The sequence below is a fragment of the Nicotiana sylvestris genome, chromosome 9, assembly GCF_000393655.2.
Source record: "Nicotiana sylvestris chromosome 9, ASM39365v2, whole genome shotgun sequence".
In the NCBI taxonomy this organism is placed as follows: domain Eukaryota; kingdom Viridiplantae; phylum Streptophyta; class Magnoliopsida; order Solanales; family Solanaceae; genus Nicotiana; species Nicotiana sylvestris.
The window spans coordinates 73,889,957-73,905,476 of NC_091065.1; the positions used below are offsets into that span (position 1 = coordinate 73,889,957).

Consider the following 15,520-nt stretch of genomic DNA (forward strand, 5'->3'; position numbering starts at 1 on the left):
AGGCTTGGTTTATACTGAGGTAAGCCGTTGAGTTGGTCCATTGAGATCGTCACCTTCTACTCTAACCTCGGCACAATAGGCATTGTATATTTCGTCCCAAGAGGTCGGTGGGTATTTCATCAATCGACTCAGTAATTTTCTGATCGCCCTCGAACCTTCTCTACTCAACCCATTCTAAAAAGCTTCCATGGCCATCCCTTCGGAGACGTTTGGCAAAGTCATCCTCACCCTGTTGAATCGGGCGAGAAAGTCCCTCAATCCCTCTCCTAGGTATTGTTTGATGGCGAAGATATCTTTCACCCTTGTTTCATCTTTCTTGGCCCCGATGTGCACTGTTACAAACTTATCAGCCATATCTTCGAAAGTTTCTATGGAATAAGCTGGCAGTTGAGAGTACCACGTCAAAGCCCATCCAATAAGAGTTTCACCAAATTTTTTCAGCAAGATGGAGGACACTTGCTCTTTGGTGAGGTCGTTGCCTTTCACGGCGGTGACATAGTGGGTGACATGGTTTTCGGGATCGGTCGTCCCGTCGTAAATTCTGAGATAGGGGGCATCTTGAAGGTCTTTGGTATGGCGTGTGGAGCCTCTTCTTCCCTGTACGACTATTCCACAAACTTGTCGGTGTCTCTTTTTGGTAATAATTTGGGAGTATCTAGTATTTTGTCTACCCGTTTCTAGTGCTCTTTCATTTGGTCCCTGAGTGCCTTGTTCTTGTTTTTCATTTCCTCCATTCTTTTCAGCACAGCGGCGAGGATGTTTTCACCTGCATTGTCAGTAATAGTGTAAGTTTTACATGAACGCAGAGGGTTTGATCGGCCGTCCTGTTCGTTCCCGTGTTGTGATGCATGGGCTCTCGTGGTATCTATGGTCGTGCATGGGGATTGTTTACTGAGCACTCTGACTAGAGTGTCAGTTAGCCACGCCTTGAGGAACTTTTTTATAGCGGTCGACGCCATCTCTCCCGTGGACGTGGAGACCCCTTTATCGTTTTGTTTTGTTGTGCTGCAGAAAGGTGCAAGTGACCTTTCTCGTCTGGGAGAGACTGTGGGCATCACCTCTTCATCTTTGGTGTCATAGCCTTCGTTGATGGCACTCATGAGGTTGAGGGAAACATTGTCTGTTGCCTTCGTTACGTTTCCATGGTTATCTTCTATGGAGATTTTTGTTCGCACAAAAAAAAATATAAACTTTGTAGTTCGTTAGCTTAACAAGTCACATGAGTTATGGATCTAATGGAAACTAAAAAATTAGCTGAGAAATTCCCGCAGACGGCGCCAAACTGTATGACCCAAAATTTAGATCTAAGTTTATACAATCGAATTTGATAATAAAGTATGGTTAATCTTAGACAATATTAATATCCAAAAGATAGACCAAATATCTTTGTAATAAAATCTCACGTGTGCTATTTGAGCAGCAATAAATAACAACAAGAATGATATAATCAATGATCCAAAAATATAGAAAATAGCAATAAATAGCAATAAATAATAATAAATGGCATTAATGTAAATAAATGAATGTGGGTCACACAAAAAGGGTGAGATTCCTTAATATTCCTTCCGACAAAGATAGATAGTGCTAAGCTTTTGAATATTCGGATCCTCCCGTGGGAGAAAAGATAGATAAAGATATGAGAAAAAAGTGGATTTTTTTATGTGAATGATAAAGTAAGAATCTTCAGAGAATGTCAATTTATTATTTTTTACAATGAGTGTACAATCCCCCCTTTAACTACATATATTTCTATTTATAAGGATACATGGGCCACAAAATCCTAAATAGTACAACTGTGAGGACAATTCACTGAAATATTCTTTGGGGACCTTATCTCTAAAATTTAACCGTTACTACTTTACTGAAGAAGTACTCGTCCTCGTCTCCGTCCTCTGTTGAAACCAAATCGATGACACGTGACAGCTTTTAAAGGCTTCACGTGACAGCTTTTGAAGACTTTCTTAATATCGACTAGGTACACATGTAATTATGATAATCTTTAGCCCATAGTGTGATTCTTGCACCTTTGAACAATGACAAGTACAAAAAAAAGTCCTCCCATGAAAGGTTACAGGTCAAACTCATAAAAAGTCACGACTTTAATGTTTGAGTACTTGAGGTCCTAACTCAGACAACGTAACCAATGATATTTGTATTAGGAAGCATATTTATCCTCTAATTCCTAATTTAAGAATTAGACAGCTTGAGAAGTTGGACAACCGTGAGCAAATTGTCCAATTCACGTGTACTAAGTACTACTCTTATTTATTGAAAATTTGCGAATAAATAAAAAGAAAAAGAAGAAAAGCAAAGGCTTTTAGATAATCCTCTTAGACATCTGTTTTTTGGGGGGACTTTGTTTATAATTTGAAAAATCTTCATGGCCTTCCATTACAAAGTATGGTAACAATATTTTGGAAATGTTTATTTATAGGGAAATATCACACCTTAGTTTTACTATTATCCAACTTCTTATTGGTTTGGTAGTTTGAGCCTGTATTATCAAGCAAAACATATTTTGGACTTGACTCCATTTTACAAGGCAACTCATTAATTGTTGTCTAAAATCATGTAGGCCGAAAACATCGCGTATCATCAACTAATATGGGACTCCAACTCCCCTCTTAATTCCCTTCGCATGCCCAGGAGTGGATACAACTTTGAGCGTTGATATACAGCATAATGGAAAACCAACATTGAATAACCAAATACCCATAGAAACGAGTCTGATTTTGATAACACGTCAAAAGAAATGAATATTGGGTTCAACTAGGGGTGCCAATTAAACGGGTTTGGTCGATTTTGGGTGGGTCAAAACGGGTTGAGTCAATAATTAGGCAGGTCAAGAGATCTGCCCAAAAATTACTTTGGCTAAGATGGATTGGACCAAGATAGACTAAAATTTGGGTCATAGCTCAACTCACCCAACTCTTTGCAATCTTTAGTTAATATATGTTGTTGTATTATGAATTATATAATTAATAACTAAGATTTTTTTTTTCTTTTGTTTGGTCATATATAACAAATCAAACAAAATAAATTTATTTTTAAGGTGTTTTGGCAAAGTTACTCAAGGATCAATTTAGGCTAAAAATCAACTCAACTTTAAAGGAAAAATGACACTGGCAGCTGTAAAAATAATAGCCGAAAAAATATATAAAATTTGTATATTTTTTGTATAAATATACATTATGTATGTTATATACAAATTTTATACACTTTTTCGGCTACCAGAGGTAAATAGTTTCTGGCGCGGGCTAAAAGTAATAATACCCCAATTTTAAATGGGTTGAAATGGTTTGGGTCAAGATGGGTTGAGTTCAATAAATGAGCGGGTCAAAAACCAGTCCAACCTTGGGCGAGTTTGGCGGCTCATTTGGGCTTGGACCAAATTTGATAGCCGTAGTTTCAACACAGCCCAAAAGTTAGCTTAATTATGATAAGGTGATGTTTATCCAAGACCACAAGAAACAACGAACTAAACTCTCAGTCTCAACTAATACAAGACTCTTAACAATGAAAAATTAATTTATTGTTGTTGTTTATCAATATTACTATTTTGGTAGATAACGTAGACATTAGAATTTCCCTACTAGGTATTTAAAGGATATAAGTGTTTGACTTGAAATGGTTGTTGTGCATCTGATTTCAGTAAAATATTAATAGTAGTAAAAATTTAGCAGTAACTTAATTGTCTGCCCTTAAGTTACATGGGTTTCATCCCAGTCAGAAACTGAGATACGTCCATAGTAATTACTGTTAAATACATGCATGCACCTTTAAGAGTGTGTTACTTGTATGTAGTGTTGCATAATTTAAATGTTGATAGACAGACCAAAATACCATATATATAACAATGTAATTTAAGAGTGAGTTACTTGTAGTATCGGATCATCCAGCTTGCCTTTGATAAAGCTGGTACTTAATAAATTATAAATAAATGCCGTAAAATACTCTCTCATTTAAGGAATTGATATGACTTTTAATTGCATTATAGTAGTTGAAAAGTTAGCATATAATACAAAAAAGTATTACATTAGTATTTAAATTATGACTTGTGAAATTAATTTGATTCTTTAATCTTGTGAAAACTTTGTAAATAATATCGTTAGTAAAACCATATAAATGTCTTTGAGCATCACACAATTGAAAGAAAGAAAGAATTTATTCACACACATTGTTTGTATCAAATTAATATATATATATATATATATATATATATATATAATTGAAAAATATTCAGGAAAGTAAATGTGAGCATAGACCTTGTAAATGATAAAATTAGGAAAGAGATACTAGACAGAGTGGAGATAGTGTATAGGGGAAGAAGAGATAGGAAATGCAAAGAGTTGCTTAGAGAATATGTAAATAGATAATTCTGAAATATTTGGAGTTCTGGTGTCTGTTCACATTTGTTACAAAAAAAAAACGACATAAATATGTCTTGAGCATCACACAATAGAAAGAAAGAAGAATTTATTCACACACGTTGTTTGTATCAAATTAATAAATAAATAAATAAATAAATAAATATATATATATATATATATATATATATATATATATATATATATATATATATATATATATTCACGCAAAACTTTTATTTCTTCATGATAATTAATTAATATGTATTCCCATAACCACGGGAAATTAAGGTAATTTAATACAAATACAAGTGTGAGTAAAAAATATTAGACACAGCAAGAAATACATCTTGTGCTGCATATACTATATAATCTCTTCTGTACAAATTGAAAGAAAAAGATTAGACACATCCTAAAGTCATTTCTATTAGGGATTAATTTTTTGGCTTAACACTAACTTCAGAATCGCTACTTAAAACAGGAAGAAAAAAAAAACACAACGGTAAAAGCGGCGGACAGGACAAGTACACGCACGTCTATGATTTCATACTTAATACAGATCAATACAGACCACAGTTTTAGCTCCATGACGTAACCACAAGATTAAATAGATGGAGATATTCAATGAGTCGTTGAATTAGGAAACACCCAACTAAGCGTTCTATTGGTCATTGTGAATCATTAAGAATAACACCAACAAGTGTGATGTGATGAAATGATTGAGATTTATCTATCATTAATTAGAAGTCTGGAAACGGAGAATATATTTCTTAGTTGAAACCGTTTTACCCCTTATTGCCGGATTAATCAATGTACTAATGGCTGCACATGGTAAGTTAATTAGCTACTGGTAGGAGCTATAGCCTATAATCTATATGTATCAAACAACTTATTTAATTTAAAACTACATAGAGTTGGATTATTGATGTGAGGCGATCGAATCCTGAAGAAGTTTAAATCTAAACTCTAAACAAGTGATTGGTGCTCTTCAACGACTGAGGAAGAAAACTCACAAAATATTTGCCAGGCTGAAAGCTCCAGACGACACATGCTATTCTGCCTCATGTGCATGTAATTTTATTAATATACAAATAGATTAATTGAGCATCCTTCTGTGTATTTGTGTAGATATGAAACATAACACCGATATATGTATCGAATGGAGTAGCACAGTTATATATACAAGAACAACCGAAGAATATGGCTGCTATATAATGAATGTCTAATCATTTTTTAAATGAATTAAGTAATGAGAGATAAAGCCTGCGCATGCTGAGTATGGGATCGATGAGATCGTGTAGTGATAAAAGAGGCACTGTACATGGCGTTGGGCTTTATTTCATTTCATTAAAGAACTGATTAATGAATTCTATGGCTGCTATAATGTCTATCCATCTTCGCCCTCTGCATTTATCAGGCATGGGAGTTCATTTTGCCCCCTTTATTAATCAAATAATTAAATAGTACTGTACATAAATACACATGGGAGTTCTTTTTCTTTTCACTCCGGCATGCCTAAAAGATAGTGCATACAAACTCTTTGTCACTGCCAAGGAGTAATTAGGACTACAATTAGTTCAAGTATGACTGAATAAATGGTGCCAAGTTCAGGGATTCCCAGGTATTATGCTTCTTTGTTTTTTCATTTTCTTTGGTGTTATATTGCGATAATTTTATTTTTTTGTTTTCGAAGTAACTCTCTCAACTAGCACTAGTTTGAGGTGAACTAGCACTAATTTGATGTCTACCTTTAGGAAAAATTCATCAAATTGATTATATCTAAAATAATAACATATTTTTTATCTAATACGATCCCACTACATACCGATTACATTTCAGCCATCTAGCGATCCTAATCTATTTGAAAATTGCTAGAATTGATATATCCATATATCATATTTCTGCAGGCATAAGAGTTTTTTCCTTTATGTTCTGTGAAAATCACATGTTATACTCAGTGGCGGACCTAGAGCATTGAATATGGGTTCCTGGGAGCCCAATAACTCTTACGTATACCTGTATTTATATTTAAGAAATTTATTAAATATTTGTAAATATTTAATTGTGAACTCAGTTAGTATTGCATATTAATTTGAGATTATGGTTGGAACCCATAAACTTTAAATCATGGATCCGCCTCTGATTATATTATATTCCAGTAAATAGATATACTAGTATTTGGGCACGTGCATTGCACGTATATCCCATATCAATATCTGCGTAATGTTTATTTATAGTTATAAATTACTTATATATAATCTAAAAATTAAATTTATAAGGATAGGAAATTAAAGAATAAGTTTAGAAAGTAAAACCCGATTTTATCTCCACTTTCTTCTTGATATAAAGGCGAAAAAGAGAAATCAACCACTCGATTTGTCTTCTCCATAGTGTTGCAAAAGTAAAATAATCAAAATGATTAGCTTTATTCGTTCTTTGTCAACGGTGGACGTGTTTCTCGTCTCCGCGCTCTTTCTATAACCAGCCAATTGCTATGAAGGTTAACATTTCAAAAAAAAATTGTGAAGGTATTTATTGATCTATCCTTCAATGTTTGCTTGCAGTTTGTAATTGTGAACACTTGCACTTTGAGTTCATGGGTAAAGCAGCAGAATACTTTCTTTCTCCATGAAAAAAGAATTCTAATGGGAAAAGAAATAAATTTACATGTTGGGATGATACTGAACAAAATAAGACAATTGAAAAGAGACTATACTTATATGGAAATTTAGGAATTTCTGATAAAAAGAAGAGAAAAACGCTAAAGTGATTTGACATTTTGATGTGTGCAATAGAATATATGAAAAGTCTAAGACGATATATGTTATTACAGGGGGAATTTCAAAGGACTATTTTTACATTTTGAATCTGCAATAATTACTGGTAGTCTAAACAGTCCTCCCCATTTATTAAGCAAAAAATAAGCAAATCTACACATCAAAATGAAACACATTTTGGTAGATGAAACACATTCTCATTTACTCGATTCAATGTAGTTGAGATTAACATTAACATAAGGCTCAATTTTATTTTATTTTGGAAGGGCAAGATGGCCACTCAATTTTTAATAGATAGCATTTGCATAGTTTAAGTTTTAAGTTTAGGACCTACTCACTTTTGACTGCCAATAATCTGATATTTGGCTGAAATTCGTTACTCTTACTTAGTGCACCAACCTTAGGAAATTAATGACTCACTATTTTACGTTGATACACATATGAAACTCAAAAGGTTTAAGTTTGAAAAACAAAAAGATTTAAGATATGGCATCATGATAAATTCTTAAAACATTCCCTTACAAATTTAATACTTATTAAAAAGTGCATTCTTTCTGGTATAATAATATTATAGGAGTAGTATTTAATTTAACGGTAAAATGGTCATTCAACTTTTGAAGATTATTTAGGTAATTTAATTCCACACTAAAGGAGTTCTTTCTGGTATAATAGTATTGTAGTAGTAGTATTTAACTTAAGGGTAAAATGGTCATTCAATTTTTAAAGGTTATTTAGGTAATTTAGTTTCACACTAAAGGACTTCACACTTATAATATAATATGATGTGTTACGATACAATTTCACGTATACCTGATTTGGCTGTGATTTCACATCAAGAATATTTTTTTCTAAGTTCTTATTTTGAACGTGCAAGCAATGACGGACAACTAGCTACTTGAATATGTTAAAGTTATATTATTTAAAGTATCAACAGCTACTTGAGTATGCTACAGTTTTAAGTATTATTTAAAGTATCACATCAACTTTCTGCTTCAATAAAAGATCGAACCCGAAAAAGTAATGGAAGAATATGAAAAAAGAGGTATTTATTATAGGTTCGACTTGTTTTGTCGATTGCATTGATTTTCAATGTAATTCCTATTTTCACTCGGCCCTTCATGAAAATAACTAATCATCCTTTTTTAAAAGGAATTTTTACATTCCTTTGCAATATAAGAAACTATATTACCCTCAATATTTAAGGTTTGATATAATTACATTTAGTATACTTAATTATCAATTCTATATCATAAGATGTTTTAATTGTACATTAATTATACCTTATATCACTCCTAAATTTATGGTACCGTATAGTCCTCCAAATCCCCCCCCCCCTTCTCCCCACGTTTCTCTCTCCCAACCCCACACCCTCACCCACGTATCACCACACGCCCACGTTTCAAACCATTATTCCCTCTGCTAAAACCAAAAAAAAAATTGAAACCCTTTACCATTAACGTCCAAAATCAAGGTTTTTTCTTCTACAACCAGTTAAAATTGAAGTCAAATCTTCAAAGTTCATACACAACAATACCTTTTGATGGTTATGATTTCGGGGTTCCTTCAGTAATATAAGAGGGAAGGAAAAGAGAGCAGCAATTCCACCATTGACAGCCATTAAAAAGCTTTCAACCTTTGAATTCAAATTTGGGTTTTCAAAAATCATTATTTATTTGGATTGGGTGTTGTTGTAAATAATTGGGAATATGATTTGGAGTTTATATCCCAATTTTGAGAGGTTTTGGTGAAGATTAGACTTGATTTTGGCTGAATTTCAGATTGAAACTCGAAGAAGAAGAAGAAGAAGAAGAAGAAGAAGAAGAAGAAGAAGAAGAAGAAGAAGAAGAAGAAGAAGAAGAAAAAGAAGACGTGCAACAATTGTAGATAAACTGTAGAAAAATTATAGACTGTTGTTAATTTATTTTTGAGCTTTTGTGTTTTTGTGTTAAAAGTTTTGATGGGAGCTTGTTATTCCACTTCGTCTGTTTTGGAGCCAACTTATGTAGAGGAGAAGATGTTTTTTAAGTTATATATATTGCTATACCTTTAAATTCAAGAAAGTATGATTGTATTGTATTTAAAGAGACGTGAATTTGTAGAATAGGTTGAATGTGAGGAATGAGTCAAATAAGACTCATAATGGCTTGTTTTCGACATTTAATCTATAACAAAACTACATATCATTTGAAAAATTAATATGAAAATACAGAATTTCAATATTTCTACAAATTATCTACAAACTGTTCATAACAGAATTTATCTTTATTTTCATGCATGTTCGTCTGGAACACTAAAGTTACTTGATATGTCAACATCTCCCGTTATAGAGGAATACAACTTATCTACAATTTTCTACAACTTTCACATATTATTTCCACCCAGTGAAATAGAACTACAATAACATAAAATTTACATACAAATTTTATACAATATGTCTTTTGTATATTTTGTATCTGATTTATACATACTAAAAACAATTTTCATATAACTAATTATATATTATGCAACTTATCTACAAATTATCTACAATTTTCGTACATTATTTCTACTAAATTATTTACAACTATAATATAATACCACTTAAATATAATTTTTATACAATGTTGTTCAACTTTCATACAATAGTTAAATGGATAAAAGAAAAATAAATAAACAACAGAATATAATTTTTCTACAATTTAACTACAATTTTTCTACAATTTCTGTAATATAATGTATGTAATGTCTTCTTCTTCTTCTTTGAGTTTCAATCCGAAATTCAGCTAAAACCAAGTCTAATCTTCACCAAAACTCCTTAAAATTGAGATATAAACTCCAAACCATATTCTCAATTATTTGCAACAACACCCAATCCAAACAAATAATGATTTTTGAAAACCCAAATTTGAATTCAAAGCTTCAAAGCTTTTTAATGGCTGTCAATGGTGGAATTGCTGCTCTCTTTTCCTTTGCTTTGTATAACTGAAATTTGGACATAATTGCATTTGATGTAGAAGAATTGTAGAAAATTTAGTCGTTTTTGATTTGTGAATTGTAGAAGAATAATCCATTCGTTTTTGAATTGTAGAAGAATAATCAATTCGTTTTTGAATTGTAGAAGAATAATGTGTTTGATGTAGAGACGCTAAATTTGAAACGAAACTGACGAAGAAGATTAATGTGCGTGATTTGCGTTTGGAAGATCTGGAAGAATATTTAATCCCTCAATTTTTGCGCGCCTAAATAAGGAAGCCTACAGCTACAATGATTCCTTATTTAATGCATGGTCTATATTTTGTAGAAATACTGTTAGCATGAAGGGTAATATGCAAACTATGAACATATTTGGTAATATAGTTTCTTATATAGTATATGAACGAAAATTTCCCTTTTTAAAATAACGAACTTAGGTCATCCTCTTCATTTTTTAATGTTTGATCCAATCTAATCCAGCCCAACACAATTCGTAGAAGGGCAAATTATAACAATTTTAGAGTACATACAAATTAAGATTCATGACATGTTTATCACTCATTTTTTTTCTTTTAATATAATTAACTACCACTGGCATTCACTAAAATAATTTCTCCGAAAAGTTTTATATAAACTCTTTTCAAGTTAAAAACTTTTGAGGAAAAAAAGACGTAATTAAAAAGGGGAGAAAATAAGAGAGCAATAAAAAAACATACTATCAAACAAGCAAAAGTACTTACCAAACGTAAAAAATAAAAAATAAAAATGTTATCTTGATTATTTCTGCTAACCCAGAGCCAGAAACCGAAAGGTTGAAAGTGTACCAGACATTGGATAAATTTTATCCTAAGTAATCCAAAGGATCCTTCTACTATAGCTAACTTGTCCTAGCTTTGGCACAGCTACCTCTAATTATGCAGCCTAAAATCATTAGGAGAGAGATGTGTTTGGTATTGAAAATGTTTTCATACTTATGCTTCCCTTTTATGATTCAATTTTGATGAATTCGCATGGTAAATTGAACATGAATAAATACAAGTGTCTGATAATAAACTCTACAAATATTTTTTCATCAAGATAGAGTCGAGAGAGAAACATAGTATTATTATTATACACTTCAATTAAAATTAAATATAGATTAAAAAATACAGGTGATCAATGAATTATGTATTAGAATCAATCTAACATGAAAAGAAGATCTCGAAGTAGAAATTTTAGAATTTCTTGTCATTGTTGTAATAGAACCTGGCAAGAAATCTATATATATCTATATATATATAAAAGAGGGAATTGAAAAGCTGAGGTGACACCTCTCTTTGTCCAAGAAACTCACTTATCTTTTTTCTCTTTTTTTTAACTTTTCTCTCATTTTTTTCATTTTATTAAATTTAATGTTATTTATGTTTAGAAATCCAAAAGAGACGACTTTCCGTTGAATCCAATGTAACTGTTCCAATCCATTCAATGCAATTCAACCGTTGCAATTAATTAGGAACCCGAAAATTAATTTTCTAATTTTAGAAGGCGTATATAAAACTTACTCTTCATTAAGGTTGTGACTTTTCAACTACTTAACTACCAAATATTTAATTTGCAGGCACTAAATTGCATGGTAAAAATTTATAATTTTGTAGCATGTTGTCCTGTTTGAGTCAATCTCATTTTGATCTCCAATGATCTGACATGCCTCAACTATTTTACTTTTGTTCAGTGATCTAATTAAGTCCAACAAGAAAAACAATATATGTTAGGTGTTCTCTATATATATATATCAATGGACTTTTGTCAAATTCCGGTGAAAAAGAGAACCAGGACAACTACTAAAAGTCCGAGGTTAAGTTTTTTTTCTTTTTACAACCATACTATATGGTTTAATCTGAATATTATGGTCAAAGTTCAATATGGTAGGCAATCAAAATCTAAAAGGGAATTTTTATGTTTTAATTACTTTTAATGGAGAAAGTAAATAATTCACTATAGCAAACATTTTCTAACAACATTTACTATAAGTAATATTATTTTAGGTGAGTGGTTATGCCATAAATCTTTGCAAAATTAGTTGATATTTCAGATTACGGGTATATATCAGTCATGAGCATAAAAAAACATTTATTAATATTCTTTTTTTAGTAAATCAACTCAAACTAAACAACAACAAAAAGAAGAGAATTTAACTTCTATGGATATCGATAACGTAACGATTTAAGTTGTGTATTGACAGTTAAAAAATTTATTTCATACCATTAATTCAGCTTACCATGTAATAGCATGTTATTAGTCCATTTTTCAGATTACCATATATGATTTACTATGAATACTCACCTATTATTTAAATCAATTTAATAGTGTAAAAATCTACTATATATTACCGTGCATAACATTTAAGATTATTTTTTTATGCTAATTGTTCATAAAAAAAAGTGAGATAATATGTTAAAATGATAGTGCAAAAGTATGTTATCTAGTGCAAAAGTATATCATACTATGAAAAATGTTTACTACTTATAAGTCTTGAGAATACCAAAAAAAAAAAAAAAAAAAACAGTCATGGTCAAACAATACAATTAGATTATGATTAACCCGTAATCCACCAAATTAAGTAAGAAAACAAATAAAGGAAAAGAAAAATAAAAGAAGGATTGAAGTCACCATAAATGAGTTACTCAAAATAGAAAATATTACTCCTATTGTCAAAAGTTTGTCAGCTAGTTAACTTCCTTGTATATAAATCCATCATCTTTTCTCTCTAAATCAATCCCAACAACAACCCAACAAAATTTCTTTCATTCCTTTGTGAATTATTGAGCCATGGCAACAATTCAAGAACCTAAAGTCATCATTGTTGGTGCTGGCCCTGCTGGTTTAGCCACAGCTGCATGTCTTAAAAAAAATTCTGTCCCTTACCTTGTTCTTGAAAAAGATGATTGTTATGGTTCTATGTGGAAAAAATATTCCTATGATAGACTTCACCTTCATTTGGATAAACAATTCTGTCAACTTCCTCACATTCCATTTCCCTCTTCTTCTCCTACTTATATACCCAAAAAAGAGTTCATTCAATACTTGGATGACTATGTTTCCCATTTTAATATCTCTCCTTTGTACAAAAGAACAGTTGAGTCTGCTTTTTTTGAAGAATCCACAAGAAAATGGAATGTTAAGGTTAGAAATGGAAATTCTGGTGATGTGGAGGAGTATTTTAGCAAGTTTCTTGTGGTGGCAACTGGAGAAGCTAGTTACCCTTTTATTCCTCAGGTCCCTGGTTTGGAAAATTTTGCAGGAGAGGCCATTCATACTACTAAATACAAAAATGGAGAGAAATTTAAGGGTAAACGTGTTTTGGTTGTTGGTTGTGGAAATTCTGGCATGGAAATTGCACTTGATCTTGCTAACCATGGAGCAAAAACTTCCATTATCGTTCGAAGCCAGGTAATTAATTAATGTTTAATCTGTTATATTTTCTAAATTTCAAATCCACTTATATTATGGATAATTACTTTGATTTTGATGGTTATTTTTAGATAATTAATCTGTTATAGCAAGATATCTCATCTTTTGAATAAGCTAAGTCTTGATTTTTTTTTTTTAAACAGATACACTTAATATCAAGAGAGATGGCATATTTGGGGCTAGTGATGTTATTGAAGTATAGCGTTCCATACAAGCTGGTGGACTTAATAATGGTGATGTTAAGCAAGGTAAAGTATGGAGAAATAAGCAAGTATTATGGGGTGAAAAGGCCAAAAGAGGGACCCTTTGCTTCTAAACTAAAGTATGGTAAGTACCCAGTCTTTGACGTGGGGACACATCAAAAAATCAAGTCTGGTGAAATCCAGGTAATTAATTGAGAAACACAACTCTGATGCATATATATATATATATATATGTTTCATGCATATATTTATATATATGATTTTTCAAAACTTTAAAGAAAAGCAAGTATATATATACTCTGACATGCATAAAAAATGATGGTGACAGGTGTTACCTGCAATGACACGCGTAGCAGGAGGAAATGATGTTGTGTTTGAGAATGGTAAATCTCATCCCTTTGATGTTATCGTTTTTGCTACTGGCTTCAAGAGAACTACTCACAACTGGCTTCAGGTATATTTAATTTTTTGGAAAACTTTTGTCCTGTCTCTTGTCTTTTTAATCTATTTTTCTAGTGTTACAGATGACTCGATCTTTGTGTAGGGAGATGATTATCTTTTGAATGAAGATGGACTTCCAAAACCAGCATTTCCAGATCACTGGAAGGGGAAGAAGGGACTCTACTGTGTGGGGCTATCTAGGAGAGGACTTTATGGGATTGCATTTGATGCCCAAAGCATAGCCACACATATCAACTCTCTTCTCTCATAATATAGACTCTTGTTGAGTGCAAGGTTTTAATTGAAATGCTTTAATTCCATGTATTAGTATAATAATAATAATAGTATCAAGGGGTCCATCGGATGTGATTGTTGGTTAGTTAAATTAATTAAAATATGAGATGTATAGTCTCTATGTAATGTCATCAGGAACATATATATATTTTTGTCTCTATACATACATTTTCTTGGCCAGAGGTCAATATTATATATATATATATATATATATATATATATATATATATATATATATATATATATGAGAATGTGTTTTCTCTGTTTATCTCCCGTGCTTCACGTATCAGGGGCGAATCTATGTAGTGGAGAGGGGTGGTATGCCACACGGTCGCTCGGATAAAATTTCATGTGTGTCACTAGTAATTTACGTAAGAAACATATATAATGAAAGAGTGGCACCCTAATACCCAATGTGGCTTTAGGTGCCATGGTCAAGCTGCTTCTAGCCACATTCAAGGCCCAAGATCGACCCACACTTAACGCATAATGCAAAGCCAATTTTACTTTTCTGTTTTCCCTCTTTCCAGATTGCTTTTCTTAGAGTCTGTTTTATTACAAGTTTACTGTTTGATTGCACAAGTGTAATTACACAGTTAGATTAAATTTCAAATTAAGTAATTATCAAAACTTAAAAGTTAATATAATAAATATATGTCTATAAATTTTTATAAGTATAAATGATATTATATTTTGTATTTAAGATGTATATAATAAATATATACCTATATATTAATTTTGTAATCATATACGTATAACTAATATTGTAAAAATAATTTATATAAATTTTTTAAATTAATAATATTTGGTTTAGATACTTACAAAAATAAAAAATATACATTTTGTAAGAACATCATGAAATTCATGTTTGATAAAATAAATTAATATTTACAAATATAATGTCATAACATTATTCAAATGTTTGACAAAACTAATCTATCAATTCTATTAAAAAATGAACAGCATGCAATGTGAGCCAATAGTACTAAAATAAGTAAATTTGAATTATGAATATAATACAATTTCAAAATTCAAA

General features: G+C 31.4%; 1 protein-coding gene across 1 annotated transcript; it reads left to right on the top strand.

Annotated features, from left to right (window-relative positions):
- The first annotated feature begins 12,809 nt into the window (after positions 1 to 12,809).
- Positions 12,810 to 14,646, top strand: LOC104243825 (probable indole-3-pyruvate monooxygenase YUCCA10). The gene is made up of 4 exons (XM_009799088.2): positions 12,810 to 13,525; positions 13,690 to 13,932; positions 14,078 to 14,203; positions 14,294 to 14,646. Exons 1-4 carry the CDS (start codon positions 12,905 to 12,907, stop codon positions 14,459 to 14,461), a joined length of 1,158 nt encoding a protein of 385 aa, XP_009797390.1. The 5' UTR covers positions 12,810 to 12,904; the 3' UTR covers positions 14,462 to 14,646.
- Positions 14,647 to 15,520: the final 874 nt, after the last annotated feature.